The sequence below is a fragment of the Pseudonaja textilis genome, chromosome 1 (genome assembly GCF_049901715.1).
Source record: "Pseudonaja textilis isolate UNSWEBS1 chromosome 1, rPseTex1.2, whole genome shotgun sequence".
NCBI lineage: Eukaryota > Metazoa > Chordata > Lepidosauria > Squamata > Elapidae > Pseudonaja > Pseudonaja textilis.
In genome coordinates, this window is record NC_141990.1 from 39,197,825 (window position 1) to 39,218,863 (window position 21,039).

The 21,039-nt window shown below is 36.3% G+C and overlaps 2 protein-coding genes and 1 long non-coding RNA gene across 3 annotated transcripts; 2 read left to right on the plus strand and 1 right to left on the minus strand.

Moving 5' to 3' along the window:
* The first annotated feature begins 1,374 nt into the window (after positions 1 to 1,374).
* On the plus strand, positions 1,375 to 4,614 carry PTCRA (pre T cell antigen receptor alpha). Its single transcript, XM_087922262.1, has 4 exons — positions 1,375 to 1,456; positions 1,750 to 2,070; positions 2,624 to 2,668; positions 3,781 to 4,614. The coding sequence occupies exons 1-4, from the start codon at positions 1,375 to 1,377 to the stop codon at positions 3,915 to 3,917; spliced, it is 585 nt and encodes a 194-aa protein (XP_087778388.1). The 3' UTR covers positions 3,918 to 4,614.
* Positions 4,615 to 6,836: 2,222 nt separating this feature from the next.
* On the plus strand, positions 6,837 to 12,945 carry CNPY3 (canopy FGF signaling regulator 3). Its single transcript, XM_026695915.2, has 6 exons — positions 6,837 to 6,979; positions 8,317 to 8,440; positions 8,728 to 8,824; positions 8,956 to 9,078; positions 10,178 to 10,295; positions 11,629 to 12,945. Exons 1-6 carry the CDS (start codon positions 6,871 to 6,873, stop codon positions 11,859 to 11,861), a joined length of 804 nt encoding a protein of 267 aa, XP_026551700.1. The 5' UTR covers positions 6,837 to 6,870; the 3' UTR covers positions 11,862 to 12,945.
* A 1,609-nt stretch (positions 12,946 to 14,554) lies between these two features.
* On the minus strand, positions 14,555 to 20,590 carry LOC148127570 (uncharacterized). The gene is made up of 4 exons (XR_015743298.1): positions 20,399 to 20,590; positions 19,519 to 19,665; positions 19,170 to 19,303; positions 14,555 to 19,011 (listed from the first exon to the last, which is right to left on the minus strand). It is a non-coding gene; the product is annotated as an uncharacterized LOC148127570 (long non-coding RNA).
* Positions 20,591 to 21,039: the final 449 nt, after the last annotated feature.

Below are 21,039 nucleotides of genomic sequence, written 5' to 3' on the forward strand. Positions count from 1 at the left end.
ATTTGCCAAGATGCTTCTGATTTTTTTTACAGCTCGAATCAGTTATCTCCAAACTACAGTACATAGATATGTTCATTTTGGGTTATTTGTATGTTTGCTTTATATATATTTGTACTGTTTATGTTTTAATTGGAAGCATCCCAGAGTCATGAATATGGAGTGGACAGCTATATAAAATGAATAAATAATTCACGAAGTCACAAGTAGCAGAGCTGACTTGGCTTTACTTTTGGCTGAGTTAGTTGTTTGCAAAAACCACCAAGAATATTGTAGCATTTCAAATATTAATATGTGAATGGACCACAGATTACATTATTAAGTGCCTTGACAATAGTGACACAGGAGAATTAAATAGAATTACCTAAGAAATTACCATTAAAAAATCTGGTCACTTTTTAGCATTCCCTGTATTTATTACTCTCCCCAATGAAGTCCACATATTGCCTATTTCAAGACAGTTCCTTGAAACTAAAGACAATGAGTCTGATTCAAGAAAGTTTGTTGTTTTAAAGAGTTACAAAACCTGTTCCAGTTGTCTTCCCTATTACTCCCAACAGATGTTAACATGTTCTAAAACCTGTGAGAGATGCTAATTACACTTTGCTTTAAAAAAAAACTGTAGGTGTGTTGTGTAAGTATATACTGTGGACATTGAAGAAGATATTGACTGAAAAATATTGGTGCTTTTGAATTTTGGTGTTGGAGAAGATTCCTGAGAATATGTGGACAACCAAGAAAACAAACCAATAGATCACTGAATAAAGCAACCCCAAGTTCTCACTTGAGGCACAAATGGCCAGGCTCAAATTATCCTACTTTGGATATATTATGCAGATATCTAGCTCTATAGAAAAGACTCTAATGCTAAGAAAGGAGGAAAGAAAGAAGACGACTAGCAGCCAACTGGATGGACTCAATTACAGTGATGACAAATGCACAGTAGGAAGACTGGGTTAGGGGCAAAATGTCATGGACAAAATCCATCTGTGTGGTCACAGAATAAAAAAAAATGAGTTGATGATACATTAACAGTCAGTATATATACATACTGTCCAGGGACAGTTTGAGATAGTTAAAATCAATAAATAAATGTGATGTGTATGTGTACAGGTGTTTTTATCATCTCTTCATGCTTCAGATACAGTTACTTTTTAATACTAATGCAAAATTTGTTTGTGGCAATGGCAATACAAAGAGACAAGCCATTTTGAAAATATAAAAAAGGAGAGTGACTTAAGCAAAAACTTTGAGGTTTTTGCCAAGCAGCTGTGCAGCTGTTACCAATGGGAAAGGAAAACAGTGGTCAGAAAGAACTTCAGTTGAGTTTGTCAGTTACAACACACATTTTCAGAAGCATCCTTGCTCCTTGAAATGATGCTGTGGGCTTTCCAAGTGAACCTGGCCTGGAGGCCATTTGGGCATCTCTTGATCATTGCAGTTTTCCAGCTTCTGACATGTGAGTAAATTTTTAAAAACTTCTTTGGGAAAAAAAAAAGAAAATCAATTGGAAAAACATAGGTGAGTTACATAAATAAGACAATGTAAAAATTCTGTGAATGAAGATAAGTGACAGTACAAGGAGAAGGAAAGGAAGGAACTATATTTTTATGGAAAAAGAGATAAATCCTAGTGAACCTCCAAAAACAACAATAATCTTAATAATGCACTATTATTTCCATAGGGGAAAACAGTCTTCTAAACTAATTTTGTGCATGCATCTTTATAATAAACCATTTCTTTGAATAACAGGTCACCACTCCTTAGGTCTATTTTCAACTCTGACACCACCACTCTATCTGGAAATAAATGGTGAAAGAAAGACCCTGTTTATATGTTTGGTGAATGACTTCTCTGAGAACTCACTAGGAGTAATTTGGTTTTCCAATGGAAATGGGACCATGTTGGACTCTTATACTTATGGCATTTTCAAGGAAGAAGATGGCTCTTTCAGCACAATCGCACAAATTTCCATACCCAGCAAAGAATTTGAATCATGGGATATTGTCATTTGCTCGGTTGCACAAAATCAAAACTCAAGAATATGGAACACTACCTCTCTACAAATCTCTGGTATTTATCAAAGGGGGAAGGAAATATTTAAGAGTAAAAAATACATTAAAGTATAATATTATTGCAATTAGTCAAATTGGATTAACTCTGACTTAATGATTGTTTATTAAATAATACAGAGTTGACTACTTTAGCATGTCATGCTGAGTCATAAAATTATTGCTTACAAGTGCGCCTGAATTCACAAAACAAGCAAAAACCAAACACACCGGGGCTTTGCTTCTCAATATAAAGTAATAAATTAATTTGTGCATGTTGGCCCCATATAAATAAATAACAATTTTATTAGGGTTGGCCAGACCAGAAATAGATATATCGGTTAACGCTAATAACTGAATTGGGTGCTTAAAAGTTTGTGAAGTCTTCTGACTTTTCAATATTTATGCATAAATATTATGTAAAACATGATCTATTCTCCACACAAGTCCTAAAATCTAGATGAAGAGAATGCTGTTAAAAATCAATCTGTTCATTAACTTTACTAAAAACATGAATTACTTGGAAGCTTTAAGGATTCAAGAAAATAATGTTTCATACTATTATTTTTTTCCAGAGGAGCAACATATGGATGATCTATGCCTGTATGAAAATCAAGGAGGTAAACACAGAATATTTCCTTAAGTTCCAAGTAGTTAGAGAGTCAGTTTCCAGAGAGGAGTTTGCTTCAGTTGATCATTTTCTATGGACCATTCATTTGATCATTGTTATAATGCTCTACCTTTTTTCAGTCAACAGAAAGGCTGTCCTTGTAGAGCATTCAGAAACTTCAACTGGTGGAAATATGGCTGCATAAATGGTGCCGACTATATGGCACATGTAGCACCATTATTCCACGAGCTGCACTACCTGCTGGTGTGTTTCCGGGTGTAATTCAAGGTGCTTATCACCTTTAAAGCCCTACGTAGCTTGATACTGGGTTACCTGAGTGACTGTCCTTTTCTACAAATTTCTATCCATCCAATCCAATCCAACAGATTGGGCTTGCTGTAGATCCTGTCAGCCAAAGGGTGTCAGCTGCCAGGGACTAGAAGACAGCCTTTTTAAATGTAGTCCTGCCTTAGGGAATATTTTCCCCTCAAAGATTAAAATGGCCCCAATCCTGTTGGCTTTTTGCAAAGCTGTAAAAACTTGATTGTGTACCCAGGCCTGGGCTTGGAATGTGTTAAGGGTCCCATTGCTTAGTTTTACTATTAGTTGATTAATCACCACAGCTGCTATTTGTACTTATTGATTTTGTGGATGTTTAATCATTTTAATTTTTTTAAATTGTTTTATAATTTTACAATTGTAAGCTGCCCAGAATCGGTTGAGTTTGAATAAATAAATAAATTGAATAAATAATCAATCCAAATAAAACCTATTGAAGTTTAACTAATTCACCGAATGTTATCAGAATGTTGCATGTCTGAATACTATATTTTTGTTTACATGATTTCTATGAGACTAAAGTAACTGAACAAACAGCTTAAAATAATATTTATGATTTTTCAACCAACAGAACAAATGACTTGTAAAACTGTAGTGACACACATTAACAATTTACTGTACAGTAATACATCCTGGTTCTGAACTTCTAGTTTAAAGTAAGTTCAAAGAGATAGTTAATAAAAGCACCAAAATTTTCATTTGAGTATATCAGGACCAAAAATGTCTGAGTATTTGCTACAAATATTGCTCTATAATATGGTTCTTGTTTGCTTTTTATAATAGTGGAGGAAGAGATGTTGTCTACTGAAATTCTGCATAATCGTACACAAGAATTACATCTTCTGGCCATCAGAACTTTGCTGTTCAAGTTCCTAATGTTTAATGTACTGATGACCTGCTGCATCCTTTACAAAAGATAAGCAAAACTGTAGTGCATTGTTACTATAAACTCAAATTATTAAAAAGAAACATGAAAAGAACTGCTAACATTTTTCAATGCATGAAATGCTTCAAGGAATCTGGAACAGACTGCCTCAAACAGCAATGAACTGAAATTGGTCATCTGTTTATCAGATATGCTATGAATGTAGCACAAGGTAGCTTACGGCACACTTGAGGTCCAATCCTATCATTTTGTGATGTCCATTCAGAATTCCAGTCATAAGGAAGTATTCAGTTATTAACTCCCAAGTTCCAGCAACTGGATGACGGAGGCAATCTTTGATAAAACTTTTAATCAATGGGAACTCTGCATGTGATGGCCTCAAGACACATCGGACTGATTCCATGTTGCTGCTTAATCATCAGGATTAATGCAATGTAAGAATTTAAAATGTGCTACCTTAATCATTTATTAAACCATTTCTGATTCATTAAAGCATCATCATCATCATCTTTTTTTCAGGCTTATGTGGAAGTTTTAAAAAAAGACTAGCATGAATTAAGGTAGTGTTTCTCAATCTCAGCAACTCTAAGATATATGGACCAACTCTGAGAATTTCCCAGCTAGCATTCCCCTTTCTCCATTCTGTGGGTTCCCTTACTCCCTTGGGGTGGAGATGGATGCTTTGTTAATTGGTGCTTTTTTCTCTCTCAATAAAAGCTTTGATATCCTTGCTTGAGGTGTTTTTCTTTTCATGAGCCATTTTGCAGGGAGCATCCTAAGAATTGGAGAAATGGAGAAGGGAACTTTATAAAGTTCTTGAAGTTAATAACATACAAAATGTTTGATCATCTTTTGTGTTATCATCAAGTGATGAAAGACTAACAATTCAATCCAATGTATATTTATATTAAAAACTCACTGAACTCAATGATTTCTTCTTAAATGCATTGGATAATTAGTCTGTCAGTCCATATGGCAAGATCAGAGCAACCATGCACACCACGTAGTTCAGCTAACAAAAATAGAGCTTGATGTTTATTACAAAACAGCTAGAAAAATGAGACAAAGCATGCAAAAGCAGAAAGAAACCGAAAGAGAGAAAGAGGGGAAAGCATATTGTGGGAAATAAGTACTGTATGGACAGTTCCAATGTGAGTAGCTTTTAGTTATTCCAGTTTTGGTGGAATAACTAAAATGGAATATGTATGGTGTGGGAATAGAAGAGAGATGGGAAGTAGACCACAGGTGATCTATACTGTATTCTGCAGCACAAACAAAAGTTTCACAGATGAGGATGGGGTATCAGAATGGAATTATGCAATACCATCTGATCCCTAGAAATTTTTGTCTCTCTAGAAATAAAGGGCTGAAACTTTGAGGTGTGTAGTTTTAAGCAGAGTGAAGACTTCAAGGTAAGGGGAAATTTTATTAAATCTTTCCCAATTGTAGCCATACTGATAAAACTGAACACCCATGTTTCTATTAAGAAAGGTGGAAGGAAAAAGAACCAGCAGCAAGATGGATACTCACTGGAAACATAGGACACTATTGGAAGAACTAAAGGACCAGGCTAAAAATAATCATGGAGATGGTTCCATGTGGTCACTAAGTGTCGATAACAATTTGATGGCACATAATCAAGATTGTAATTATTTACAAATTTATGTAAGAAAAAGCACCATTGCTTAGTAGAATGTACAACTGTCCTATTGCATATTTGTAAATGAGCTTTCCCACACTGGATGTCTTATAGTTGCACTTTATCTTCCACTTCCCTATTCATCTATCCAGCAGAGAGAATCAATTGTGGGAATTGGTCCTATATATTTGGAGGGTGCCCATTTGCAGGACTCCAAAGCAGAATGAGGCAGCTGTCTTAGGCAGTTCCCAGTGAACACCAGCAAATTGTAACCCCATTCTGCTTTTGCATTTGTAAGGTGACCAACTGTCCTCCCTTGCTTCTTTTGTAAGTTCTGTCCTCTCTCGAAAAGTGTCCTCCTACACGTCCTCCTTTTTGATATTTGAAGACTAATCTGTAAATCTCCGTATTTGATCGATGCCGATCCAATCCGTTGTGTGTAATGTGACCTATTTGTATTTGACATGATGATTCGTCAAGGCTCGGTACAGTGCGGCGAGACGCGATTATGAGACGCATGTGCTCCACAGAGAATTGTTTTGAGTGTGCCACGCGCAAGTGGCTTTGTTTTTTTTCTTCAATTTGTGTTCTCCTCCTTGTAAAAAAGTTGGTCACCTTAGCATTTGTACTGCCAGGAAATAACAATTTCAAAATATTTTAGGCAACATTTTGGTCTGCATAGTATTTGTTTAAGAGGTGCCAATTTTTGCTCAGCCTCAGCAGCAAAATGTCCGGAGCCTATTTCCAAATAGCATGCCTGTTAAATATGTTGAACTACAACTCCCAGAATTCTCATTTAGTGCCATTATCATTTTCTTCAGGCCAATTCTAGTTAGAAGCACGAAGCAAGGGAAGGTCCATCTACTCCAAATCTTCTCTATGACAAGTGAAACCTGAATCTCATAAAGAAAGCACACCAAACATTACTACTGTACAGCACCGTACCTCATTCAACATGCCCTGGAACCAATCAGGAAGCAAGCACTTCGTTCCCACCCATTCATCCCGTCTTCTCTAACGAATGGGGTGAGCGTAACAAACGGGGACGGAATCAGACCGGCCAATCAGAGAGTAAGGAGGGTAGCACTTCAAGGGTAGAAAGAGGAGGACAGAGCACGCTTATTGGAGAAATGAGAGCGCTATGTGAGTCTTCGATTGGCTGGCAAGCGAAGCAATCCGAGCCGTCCGTTGGAACGTGCCACGACTGTGGCCGCAATTGGTTGGTACAGCTGGTTGTTATAGTTACATTAGAAGAGGAGGGTCCCGGAAGCGGAGGGTGGATTATGAGTATTAGTTCGTGCGGCTGTTGTGCCTGTGGCGGCGTGGCAACCTTAAGGGGGGGTCCTCGATGGCTTCGGGCGTCGGTGCTTTATTGGTCTTGCTGCTGGTTCCGGCTGGGCTGCGGGGAGCCGTCGCTGATGACAGCGACTGGGTTAAACTACCCAATAAATGCGAAGGTGAGCTTGGATTCAGGAGTACTGATGGGATCTGGAAGGAGTGGATGAAAAGTCTCGAATCTGTAGCGGCGGTTATTTCAATGGAAACTTAGATGAGGCAAAGTTTGTCTAGTAAAGTCCAGCTAGGAGGATGATACCAATGCACCACAAGACAGTTAAAAGATTTTTGCAAGGATAGTCCCAGAATGAATGGAGCACTGATCTTGTCTTCCTTTTGTCGAAAATTACGGTATTGATTACGTTCTTGTCTTTAAAATGCTACAGTGCTCTGAAGGTGAAACAATGTTTGGATATAAAATAATATATTTCTCTCCGGCAGCACTAGATCAATACCTCCTCCTAACTGCTAGTTATTTTTAAGTTGTAATCATGAGAGTAACATATAGTGAGATAGTACAATAGATTTACGGGATGGGGCAGGCAACAAAATAGGGAGTAGGGAGTAATTGTGTTTAGAAACTCCTAATATGAGGAAATGTATATATACTTCAAATGTAGTTATTACATTTGTTTGCTGCTGATCTCTCCACAAGGCAACTAATGTAATAACTAATGAAATGACATTAGTGCCACAAAGTTATTTGGGAGGTGTAAAATAAATGATTTTAATCTGGGAATGATGGGATAACATTCTCATCATTATGTTTTTTTTTTATATTGCAGCCTATTAGCTGCTTGGAGAGTTTAAAAGTACACCAGATATAAATGTTAGCAAATAAAATAAATTATATGACAGGACTTTATTACTATAGCGAATGATAACCGTTAAATGGCTGTTTTTCAAAGAAGGCTGGGGGTTTTAGTTAAAAATGCTATGGTATTAATAGAATGGAAAAAGGATCTGAAAAAATGTTGTCACTAAAATAGGGCCAGATGAGTAAAAAAGAAAAGAGGAACAGAAAGAAATATGAGCCCCTAGGTGTGAGTTTTTAAGGTTTTTAAAGTAGGTAGCATTGCAGTGTAAAGAAAGCAAACTGAATTTAGACTGAAAAAATGAGTTCAGCAAAGCTAGTTGTGTGAGCTTATTGGAACAGCAAATGTATGTTTGTTTTATTATGTAAAGAATTTCTGTGGTTGCCTAATTTCAAAAAATGTGGTTCTGGGTAGCATAGAGCAATGCATGGTATAAAGAGTTTAGTACTATGTGTATGTGAATTTTCATTATATCCATGCATAGCAAGTCATTAAGTTTTGCAAATGGAGTAGTGAGGCTACTCAACTGCTTTACAGAATGTTCATTGCCATAAGCTAGTGGAAAATTGAGCAACATTTGTAATACAGCAGATCAGCAGTCACAATTACCATTACTAATTGTTTTGAGTTTTGACTGTATTTAGTTTGCAAGTATGTTGCTTTGGAACTGAAGACTTCCTTCGATGAAACTGGCAAGACCAAGGAGGTGATTGACACAAAATATGGCTTTCTGGATGGCAAGGGATCCAAAATCAAGTACACAAAATCGTAAGTGGAACAAGGTTGTTGAGAAATGCAACAAATCTTGGCTTTTCCCTCAGGATTCACAGAGGAATCCTGAGAATGGATTGAGGTATAAACAAAATGCTAAAACATGAATTACAAAGTAAAGTGCCATAGCATTGGCAGACAAAAAAAGTGGAGGTAGCAAATGGAAGATTAAACTGGCCATTTGTTCTCCATAATTAAAGCAACCTGAGTTTTCATTTTCATAGTTGAAATAATAGACATCCAGAAATGCTATTTAATTTCCCAGCATTCTTTTCTGTCTGCAGTGACATTCGACTGATCGAAGTGACAGAAAACATCTGCAAGAGGCTTTTGGAGTATAATTTGCATAAAGAAAGATCAGGAAGCAACAGATTTGCGAAGGTTTGTAACTTAGAATTCTTCTAGCATTTATTGCATAATTTTTACAAGCATTAACTTGCATTACTTGTTCCTCACTTTCCTTTGGCAGTCTTGGTGTTTTCAAAGTATATTCTTTATTCACTCTATTTTAGGGTATATCTGAGACATTTGAAACTCTTCATAACTTGGTGCACAAAGGAGTAAAAGTAGTGATGGACATTCCATATGAGTTATGGAATGAAACCTCTGCAGAAGTGGCTGATCTTAAGAAACAGGTATGGTAGTTGAAGGACCTTTGTTTGTGCACTGGTAATATTTTTTTAAAAATTATGATAGTATTCCTCCAGTTCCACATGATGTTAGGAAACTTTGCCTGAGGTTTCCCTTTCTTTGAATCTACTACTTTTAGCCTTCAAGGGCTGCAGGGACATGGAGTGGGTGGAACCTGTCTTTTTTTCAGTTTGGAGGACGGGGCTTTAATTCACAGAAGAATGGGTGAGGCTGAATGTGTTTATATACCTTAAGTCATTTCTAAAAAAATATATCATCAAGAATTGCTATTCTGCCTCAACATTTCAGTATGATGTAATCTGGGGAGGCTCTGAGGGCCCCCCCAAAAGAAGATCTTTCTGAATGGTCAGTTACTTCAAAAAAAAAATTAACGAAACATCTGATTAGCTAACATTTATGTTAATCTGAATATTTACAAAGAATTTACAGAAATTGTTTGGGGGGGGGGGCGACTTTTGAAGCTTCAGTGGTTTACTAGATCTTGATTCTGCCAATCACCATTTGGGAAAAAATGTAAATGTATATTTCTAAAGACTGGAGGCCTTCTGAATAGGGGTGGGGGGGGGATTTCAAACTAAGAATCAGTAACTAAGAATCAAGTAAGGTCATAGAGAGAAATTAAGCCTTGAGTATGTCTGGGTATGGTCTTCTCAAAAGGTCTGTACTATTGGGGAGGGGTGCAGTCTGCTTTGTGCAGCCAGGCTAGAAGGCACATGATATCAGAATTTCCTGAAGAAAAGCAGATCCAGGTGTAGTCGGAGCCTGGATGGGGGATTATCCAGAAATCCTTCACACACTGGTCTTAATTATGTAATGGGGAAAAATGTAATCAATATAGTCTAACTTAACTGCTGGGATTTGGAAATAAAACATGTAAATATCTAGAATTCTAAAAATACTGAACTTCCTTCTCTACTCCTTTCTCTTGTGTTATTTTTGGTCTGTTTCTGTTATTCTTCAGTGACCGGTTTTATAACAAATGAAATTATCTACCAAATGTGAAAAGATGTGGTGTGAAACCTTGGGTTTCTCTGAAGAGTCATGCTTTCATGATTTTGGTTTCCCTCTCGTTTTATCTGCTAGTGTGAGACAATGGTGGAAGAATATGAAGATGTGATTGAAGATTGGTATAAAAACCATCAACAAGAAGACATTTCCCAGTTTCTATGTGCAAATCATGTGTTGAAAGGAAAGGATGCCAGTGAGTTTCCCTTTCATGGAATTGATTAAAGTGGGTGGCTGGGATGTAGGGATGCTTGTGCAGGACAGCCCCATCTTCCCTCCTCTCCCCCACCCCGCCCCTCCAAGATGGGAAACATGTTTTTCTGTGCAGTGTCAAGCTCTGCATTTCAGGAAGGGTGAAAGAAATAAAAATAGGTGGGAAGAATAATCTTTTTTCACTCTGCTTTTTCATTTTCTGCCCAGTTGTTGCTAATAAAAGGATAGATGTTCCTCGCCAGGTACTGCTTAGAGAAACGTTTTAAATTTAGGCCAAACATCATACTTTTGTGACTTATTAAGTAACACATTGGATTCCATGGATAGCTCTCTCTTTCTTTCAGAAAAGGGAACCAAATTGGTAAAAATTTATTTTCTCCCCCAAAATTATGCTGAGTTCAGCTTTTAAAACAACTGGGTGCCCAAGGCCCACCATGGGAACCCCATTCTTTAACTTAATGGAAGTATTCTGGTTAGGAAACAAGAAGTGACATAGTCAAAGAGATAGACATCTGCCCCTTCAGTACATTTTATGAAAAACCCCATGATGCCTGGTTGCTCAGGCCACATGGGAAAAAGTGTGGTTTATTTAGTTTTAGTTTTTTAGTTCTTTTTTAAAGAATTAATTTATTTTTAAAATCCATACACTATAATTAAAATAAACCATGACTTATCTCAGGGTGCAATTCCAATTCCTTGGCACTTAAAATGGTTCTAAGATTGGGTTGCCCACTAGAGTTCTAGTGTTTGTGAATCAGATTAATTAGAATAAATTAATGAATTTCCTTTCTTGGCTCTTTATGAAAAAACATATTAAAAAGAATTATTATCCTTAAAAGCCAAGACTGTTGCTGAGAGCTGCTTTCCATTTTTGTTGCTAAGGGAAAAGAGGTAAAGATAGCAATTCTTACTTTAATTTTTTTTTGCTTCATGTCTGAGAAGGATGGAATTGAAAGCCAATTTTATTCATAGGTAGATTTCATTAATTAAAAGGAAGAGGTGACTTAATCAGGATATAATGTTAATACAGTAGTTTCAGTTGTAGATGATGCAAAGTTTTTCTATGCTTAGTATTAACCTTTGATCTGTTTAGCAGAATTGACATTTGCAGGTCCTGTCTTTCTTAAATGTCACATCTTTCTGTGAAATATTAACCTGGAATCAACTCAGCAGTCCCTGGTCTCAGGAACTAGTAATTTAAACTGAATGGAAATTGTAACAGTTGAGAGAGGAAGAAAAATAGTGATGTTTAAGTCAGGATAGAGGGAAGTGGCAGTTTGATGATAACTTAGGAACTGTTTTTGTCCTTTTTCTAGGCTGTCTGGAAGAAACGTGGACTGGGAAAAAAGGAGACCTGGCAAATACAGGGCAGAAGACCAAGAAAAAGGAAGGGAAGGCAAAAAAGCCTTCAAAGAATAAAAAACGCTCCAAGGCTGACCAAAAAACAGAAAACATGCAACCAAGCACATTAGAGACACCTGATCAGACTGAAAAGGAAGATGATGATCAGAAGCTAGCTTCACATTCACGCAGCACGGATGAACTGTAGGATCTTCAGGGTCACATTCTATCCACACTTGTCTTGTGGGTTTGCAAGCTTGTATTTGAACCACTGATAATTGCCGTGGCCTGTGGGAGTTGCAAGAAGGTCCATATTGTTGTGAAGAGAAAGTGGAGAAATGGGCAACGATCGTGGTCACTTGAAACTGAATTCTTCAGTGTTACTACACCTCAGCAAAGGCAAGGTACAGGAAGCCAGCTTGCCACTTGTATTCTTTGGACAGTCAAATTAGAAGTGCTGTGGAAGATGCAGTTGAGCTGTTAACTATCTAGTCTATGTGGCTTGCCTTTGGAAACTGAGTTTGCTGCCCTCATTAATTCTCTATCCCATCGCTTCTGGCTTTGACTTGCTGGACAACATTGATGAAAAAAGCGAAATGAAAAGCATAAACAAAGACACTCTGATCTTGTGACAGTTCATTTTCCTGCCATATTCTTGGATTTGGCTGTATCTTAAGGTCTCTAACTTGTACATTCTATTAGGGGGGTAAGATACGTTTAGTGCTATCCTTCCTTATTAAACAGAACATTGTTCATTTGGGAGGAAGTAAGAATGAAAATTCTGTCAGGATAAAGGGCATTGAGTTTCTGTTCTGTTTCTTTTTTTTAAAGTCCTTAACAGTAAGGAATCAATACTTCAGCCATTTCAATGAGAGGAGCATTTATAGATGTCTTTGTTGATGCTTCCAAACCCCAAAATTTGTTTCTGAACATACTGTAGTCATGCTTACCATTTTCTGAAGTTTTTTAAAATAAAAATGTAGGGTATTTTTTGCATAATGTGTGTTTCATTTAGTTCCTACACTGACCATATCTGTTCCAGAGAATGCACCTATTATCTCTGTTCTGTGTTCAGAGTGATATAACACTTTTTCTTCAAAGGACTAAGGAATGAGATAGCCAAGAACCTCCAGGTGCAAAGTGGTCAACTAAAGATCATTTTCAGACGGAATCCACATGCTTGTTTCTGTATGAATCATTTATGAGTTCTGTTATTAATCTTTTATTATTGGACAAAGCATATTTGTGGAGTTGCTGAAAAATGGTATTAAAATAAAGGTGGTGTCCTATAAGAGGAACAGTTGTCTCTGAGTTGTTTCACACATTATACTAGGTCATAAAGTGATTTGTATATCATTGTTTATGACTTAGAACGTTGTGACTATTTAGCACAATGTGTGAATCCAGCCAATGTCTGCAAATTTTATTATGAAATTCCTTTGCCATGAGTTGAAAAGAATTGTGGCATGTCAAGTTAAGTGATCAAATGGATATTTAAGCCAGGAAATGAACACCTGGGTGTAGCTATCTGGCCTTTTCATTTTGTTCTCAGACCTTTTTTCATATTCTTTTTTCCTATTCTTCTCATACTTCCAGTAGGACAAAGCTGGAATGTGTTTTGCTATAAGATATAACAGAAGAGGTTGAGCAAAATGGCAAGAGCAGCTTCTTCAGTTTGCAAATTTTGCAAACTTGCCTTTTATTTCAGGCCTTTTCTCACAAGAAAGGACAGCGAGCCTTTACTTTAAGAGTTTTAAATTACCCTAGCTAGAGTTTGCTGCAATTCAGAACATTCCCTTTTAGAATTAATTCCCTTTTCTTTAGGGTTAGGGTTGCTATATATGAGCTGCAAAATCCAGACCACATTTAGATGGTGGCAAAGATACAAAAGCTTGTAACATTTTGCTGTATTCTGTTAATCATCTGAATTTTTGCAGCCCACATCTGGTAGTCCTATATTTACAGGGGCTTTTCATTATTTCATCTGTTGTGACAGAGATTGCCTTTTTCTCTTAGTACCTTTTTTTACAGGCATCTGAAATATTTGTAATGCCACTTATACATTCTTCCCCTGTTCCTTTCAGGACAAATGTGCTGCAGTCTGACTTGCGTGACTACCTTCTTGCTGTGGAAATAATGGCCTTTTAATGTACAAGAGTTGGGTATCTGCATTCCTCTCTATGTATCCTGGACCGAAGTTTCAATCTCTGAATATTTCATCTTGTCGTGTGGCATTTCATTTTTTATTAAAAGTTTTTTTGCAATATAAAATAGAAATAAAGACAATGAGGAAAGAGGGGAACGGAAAGGTGGATAAAATAAGAAAGAAAAAGAAAAGAAAAGAAAAGGAGGAAAAAGAGGTAGAAGCAACGACTTCTTTCAGTGCTATAAGATACCTAATGCAGTCACAATGCTAACTTTTTACTTATCTAAAACAGTAAATACTAGCCATTTCTATAACCATGATCTACTTAAACCCAAAATCAAAATTTCATTCTTTTCTTCTTTCAAGAGTCCGAAAGTGATTTTCCAAATGGAAACAAAACTGATTTAGGCGTTTTTTCCCTAACAAATGGAATTAACTTTGCCATCTCTGCCAGTTCCACAATCTTTTCAGTCCATTCCTCTAATGTGGGAGTCAATGCCTCTTTCTATTTTTGAGTATATGGGATTCTTGCTGCCATCAAGATACATAACAACGTTCTAATTTTTTTCCTTCTCTTTATGTAATAGTCCTAAAGAAAAATTTCTGATTTCCATTATAAATCAATTTTAAGGATCTTCTGAATTAAAACCTGGAACTGTTCCCAATATTTGTTTGCTTTATAACACATTCACTATGTATAGTAAAAAGTACCTTCCGTACAGTTATATGTCCAGCAAACATTAAAAAGGCCTTAGTACATTTCAGACAATTTATTAATCTGGAGTTAAATACCACAGGTATGTCATTTTATAAAAGTTTTCTTTAAGGCTATAGTTAAAAGTACATTTCAGTTGTTTGGTCTGCATATTTTTTTCCATTGGTCCAACATAGTCAAAATGTATTGCCATTGAATCATACAATGCTTAACATATTCACTTTCTAAATTCAACTCTGCAGCATTTTATATGCATTACCTATAAGGTGTTCATCATTAGTACATGTGGCATTTCAAAAAGAACTACAGAGACACTGATTATTTAATCATAGTTATGTTACTTAGCTTGTTTGGCCTAGTTATATAGTAGCATCTAACCAATACTGTCTGATCTCAGAAACTAACCAAGATCAGATCTGATTAGTACTTGAATACAGGAATATCTGGAAAATCCTGTGGTGCATGCTTGACTATATTGTTGAAGAAAAATCCTGGAAAAATTAAGTGGCAAATCATTTATATATTGTGAACAAAACTGCATGGATTCAGTCCCTGAAAGTCAGCAAGAGTTGAACTTTAGTTGAAGGAATCTACTTTTTTTTAGTTTGCTTTTCCAGGGTTAAAATGCTTTCTGGATTTTTTTTTTCCAGATCTAAACTAAATTACTGTGGAGATCTTGGTTCATCTTATGCAAAGATTTACCAGGTCAAGATATCACCATTCCTGTCTGTCTCACAATATAGTTGACTCAATTTTATGTAGAATTACTGAATACTTTGCTTCTGATACGCTTAATTTACCTAATAATGCTTAAAATTACAACCAGAGAGGACAACACATTTTAATTATATTTACACTACAAAAGTTGTTCTGGAGTTTCTCTGCTTGTAATTAGCTTTTTCCTGTACTTTAAGAATGGATTTGAAGATCAAAGTAGAGAGTCTCTGGTTTCAAGGTTCACAAGTATATAATGGAATGAGAAGAATATAAGATATCTGAAAGCCTTGGGTGGAGGAGCTCCTAGGATCTCCATTAAGTGTCTGGAACCAAAGTTCCTAAGCTTTCCCACTTCACAGCACCCTTGGAGCTTGAGTAAGTTTTTTTCAAAGCACCCCCATGCTACTGACTTATGGTATGTGACTGATGGTTGGGTATTTTATTTCCCTTGAAAATTCAAAATATTCTATGGTGTCCTGTGACACTGCAGAGCACAGTTTGGGAGCTGTAGATCCAAACGGTATTACATATGAATTAAATATAAATAATTTTCAATTTAATTTTTATCTTTGCATCATCTGTACTCTAAAATAAAGCTTGTGACAGTCTGTTCAAAGACCAGGAGGACTGCAGATAGAGGTCATGTGATGTACTTATCAACTGCATGTGATTCACTTATATCTACCACCAGAACTGGTGGAACTTCTGTCATAAGTAGGCACAATTGTTATTTTTTGTTTCATGACTGTCAGCAATGAGTTCCCGTCCCTAATTACACTCATTATTGAAAACTAGCTGTGTTTTTAAATGGTTGTACAATTAAACACAAGTATGTTTTCTCATAAGAGTAAGTTTGGTGCGTTGGGCTAAGAACCTAGTGAATTCTAGTCCCACCTTAGACACAAAGCCGGCTGGGTGACTGTGGACCAGTCATTCTCAGTCAGAAGACAATGAAAAACTTCTGAAAACTGCAAAAAAAAAAAAAAAACACCTGCAAAGGCTTGTCCAGGCAATTGCCAGGACTCAACAGTTAAATGTAAAAGAAAATTGCTTTTCTCAATGTGATGATTACATTTTCATTATTTTTTTCTGTCTCAAAAAAGTAATAATGGCTTTTAAACCAAAAATATTCATCTAAAAACAATACCAAAATAAAAGCTAGAGTTGGATAATACTGTTACTATACCAAACAAAATGAAACAAAACCTGCAAGCTTGTGAATTCTCCAGAGATACTACAAAAGGAGACATTCTCGTGTCTTTTTTTCATGTTTACTGTTGTTAATCTGAGGTAAATTTTGTTTTCTATGATTACTTGTTAACTTTAGTGGATTCATTACTTTATTTTTGGTGTGAAATCCTGTGTTTGTTTTTTCCATTGATTTTCAGTATGTTATAGCTGCATTGGAGTTTCCTTCAGTATTAGTAAACATAAAGGAACTTTATTTGGAGTCTGTTTAGAAAATCTACACTTCATATATTTCCCAACTCATCAAGCTAAGTTCTTCATAATAAGGTTTTTTAAGTACACTGATGTATTAGTGCCAACTTAATACTAACACATTTCCAAGGTGACGTTAGAAATATCTAATTCTTTATAGAGTAGATGCCCAAAAGACAACATTGTGGTTGCACATTGATTTATGATGGAAAAGTCACAATTTGAAGCTAGTGTTTACTTTTGAAAAATACCTAGAAAAAAGTTAATCATCTGTAGGAAATGACTGTCAAGCAGTGACAATAAAAAATGTCTTGGGACATAAAGTCAGATTCCTGTGCTATTTCCATGGGAAATGCAAATTATTTGCATGTTCAATAAGAAGAGTCTGCTATTGCAGCTTAATGTTAGTAAAAATCTAAACATGTAGAGTGTCACAGCTGGCTTCGCAGTACAGCTCCATTGGCATTTGCTGCACACTTTGATCCATCTTTCATGTGCAGAAATCTTTGGAAATATTACACCTCTTGGCAATGTTTATGTCAACTTGTTTGCTGCTGTATAATTTTACAGGTTCCCTTTGATGGACTTGCTAAATAATCTTGCTTGGTGATAGAAGACATTAAAAAAAACTTTTTTTCTCTGTGTAGCAGAGGGAAAATTATATTGAATGAATCAACTTGTGTACTCAGCAGATAGTGAACACTGAGTGTCAATTATAGTGGCTTTCTGACAGATTTTAAAAACTTCTCTGCTACACCTTTGAACAGAAAATTTGTTTTATGCATTTTGAAATCTGAATATAAAATCTTGTAATAATTGATCATGTCACCTGGACAAAGCTTCAGTGTCTGATGATTCAGACTTGCACAACATCAGTTCTAAGAAAGTAAAAGCCAAATGTTTCTTTCAGCTGGGAATAATGAGAGTTGAAGTCTAACATATCTGAGGAAGGACTAGATTAGATGAGTTAACACTATGTCAAAATAGTTTCAACTACATTGTTTTTCCCCTTTTATAAGGTTTAGAAACCTTATAGATCTTGATACACTTATTTCAACGCAATATTTGTGTAATATAATAATAAATTATGCATATATTATTTAGAAAGCTTAAAGTACTGAAAAGGTAGGAAAAAATAGGAAAAAGTAAAAATTATATCAATATTAATAGCATTTTAGGATGTCAATATTACATATTGCTTTGTTTACCGCCTGCATTATGGAGAAAACTGAAATATGTTTCAGTTATTTGCATTTTTGTCCTGGAGGTATATAATACAAACATGGAAACTGGAACTTTATCCAATTTGTTTCACAAAATAATGAGTGTCATAGATTCAAACTAAAGCTACCTGACCTAAGACTTCAAAATTGGGATAGCCATTATTGGCATCAAAAACTTAGAGAAATGTTAATTATCTGCTTTTATCTGTCTAGATTTTTGCAATCTGAGTGTTATAGTCTGAAGAGAAGTGGATAGAAAGCATTGTATTATCATGGCTGTAATTTCTTAATGTGATAGGTCTCCAGGTTGAGTTTGTAAATAAAAATGGAGCATTATGAGTTCAAGAGACTTGTTACCCAAATGGGGACTTGCATTTTGTTAATGGTCAATGTCATGGGAATTTCATTTCAAATATTGGTCCATCTTGTCTAACATTGTCTCAGATGCATGATCTTATCTATTCAGAGTCACATGAATCTGTTTTGAATTAGAAATCCTAGGAGTTGAATTTGTAATATTGCCAGGCAAGAGATCATCCCAAACTGAACTACAATGCCTTTTCCTCATCCTGTTACCTTTCTCATATGGGCCAAAAAGTACTGACTAAAATCTAGGTCTAGATCAGTGTTAGTCTTGATTGTGCATTTAAGTCTATAGTATTACAAAATAGTATTTAAGTCTATAGTATTACAAAAATTCTCATTTCTGTAACCTTTAGCTGGGCAAAACACAGGATCATATGGTGCAGCCTTTTGAATGAAGATCTCTCACATGGTCTAATTTACAGAATAAGTTCAATATCCAGGACTCCTGGCTCCTGGGGAATTGAAATTTGGCAAATTTTATTTAAAATGTATGACATAATACAAAACATCATAAAACATTTTCTGTGGCCAACTGTGGACATTTGAGGTGTACAGTTCAACTTAGTGAGGAAGAGCTCCCTAAATTTCTAAGAACTTTTCAAGGATGTTAGGAGCACTGCCATTGTTGAAAGTATTGAGGAATCTGGTGAGGAAATATCTTTGAAGTGATGAGCCAATAGATCACAGGTTGTCTAGTTCTTTTCTAAATGTAAGGAAACACAGTATGGCTCTCTCTAGTTGCTGCTTCAGACTGAGAATAGAGCAAGGAAATAATAAGCATAAAGAAATGGTAAATATATAAATTGATATTCTATGACCATGACCAATGGAACTTTCAACAGTGAATAAAAGTTAAAATATCTTGCACTGATTAAAATCAGTTGAAAGAACCAAACTGAAGCCACTTACCAACATGTTCCACATTCATGTGATAGGATCCATTAACATCCCAGCCTCAATAATTGTGGGAAAAGTCTGGTCTTCATGGCCTTCTAGAAGGTCAAAAGGATCTATGCCATCCAAATTTCTAATAGGACACTGTTCTATAAGGAAAGTACCATAATAGAGAAGCCATGCTTCTTAAAACCCACCATATGGCATTGCTTCCCCAGAGGAACCAGGACCAGTTCTATTCTGCTGTATCTAGTGGGATGACCAGAATCTCACAGGGATAGGAAGTTTTGCAAGTAATCTGGCCCATGCCATCTAGGGTTTTAAAAGTGATAACCAGCACTTTTAATTGCACCCAGAAACCTACTGGGAGCCAGTGCAGCTTATGAAGCAGTAGTGCTAAATGGGTATGCTGTGGTGCACTCAGTACTGCACCTGTCATTGCCTTGTGGACCAGATGAAGTTCTTGAATGATCTTCAGGAGCATAATTATATCCAGTAAACTGCAACAGTCCTATAGGGAGATGATTAGGGCATGGATTAATTTGAGAAGTGCCTTCTTATCCAGAAGTGGCACAATTAACTCTTGTCAGGTTGAGCTGAAACCCATTCCCCTCCACCGCCCAAGGCTCACAGTTTCCAAGCATCTGAAAAGTGCCTTGGGAGCATTACTTGGATGGGACAGTATAACTGATGATAAAGTACTTAACCCAATATTTTCATGTTAATGTTGAAAGAGAGTGGGAAGAGAATTGAGCCCTGAGGCACTCTTCAAAGCAGAGGCCTAGAGCTAGAACTCTCCCCTTCACCAACTCAGTTGGAATCACAATTTGAGGAAGGAGGAGAACCACTGAACAACATTGACTCCCACTCCCAATCTCCTCAACCAGTCTAGAAGGATACTATGATCAGTGGAATTATAGGCCACAATCCCCATCCCTACTCTGCCAAAATTCACTTACAGGAATGATTAATGCCATCATGGTACTATAACCTTGCCTGGTACCTGATAATAATCTGCTTCCTCCAGAGCCCTTTTGGAGTTACAAAACTACCACTGCTCAACAACCTTTCCCCTAAATGCTGGACAAAAATTGTACAATATTGTGATAGCCTCTTAAGGAGACAGATCCTCCCACAAAGAGGCATTCATCATAATCATAATCTCTTCCCCCGCTTTAAGATTACATTAGATGGTCCCCTTCTTCCCATATTCAACCTTTTTAATCAGTATATCCATAACTCACCAATTCATTTTTTCCATTATGAGCAAAAATTCCAAACAGTCTACAAGAAAACAACCAAGTTCAGAGAGCACCATTCTTAACCATTTCTCTTTGCTTGTTTCTTTTCTTGTGTTGAAGCTAATAAATGTATTTTGGAGCACAGCCTGGGTTTATATCTGTTCCGTATTCCTAATATGGCATTCCTAGTAATGTCAGAACCATCAACTGCATTGTCTTAACCATAATTTCTGTATTTCACAACCAATTTGTCCAAGGCTCCAAAACAAATATCTGCGTTATTTTAACCAAGGGAGATGTTGGCAGTCTCTCAATTTTGACTCTCTCTGCTCTCTTTCTTGATACAATTTCACCTTGATCCCAAGCCTTTCATTCAAATATTAAACAAGACCTTGCTGCCAAAAGTTCAAAGTTTGATGTTACAAAACAGTGAAAAGGCCTCCTCGCCTAAAAACATAAGAGGAACCATTAACACTGCAGCAAGGCCAAGATAAATGTGGGTTCAACCAAAATGCGAACATTGAGGGTATTAGTAAATAACTGTGATCACACACCATTCTCAGCCACAAATTAGCCACCAAATATAGTCTGGCTTAATTTGTTGTGTGATCCCAGCTCATAATTATAGTTCAATTTTTTTGGAT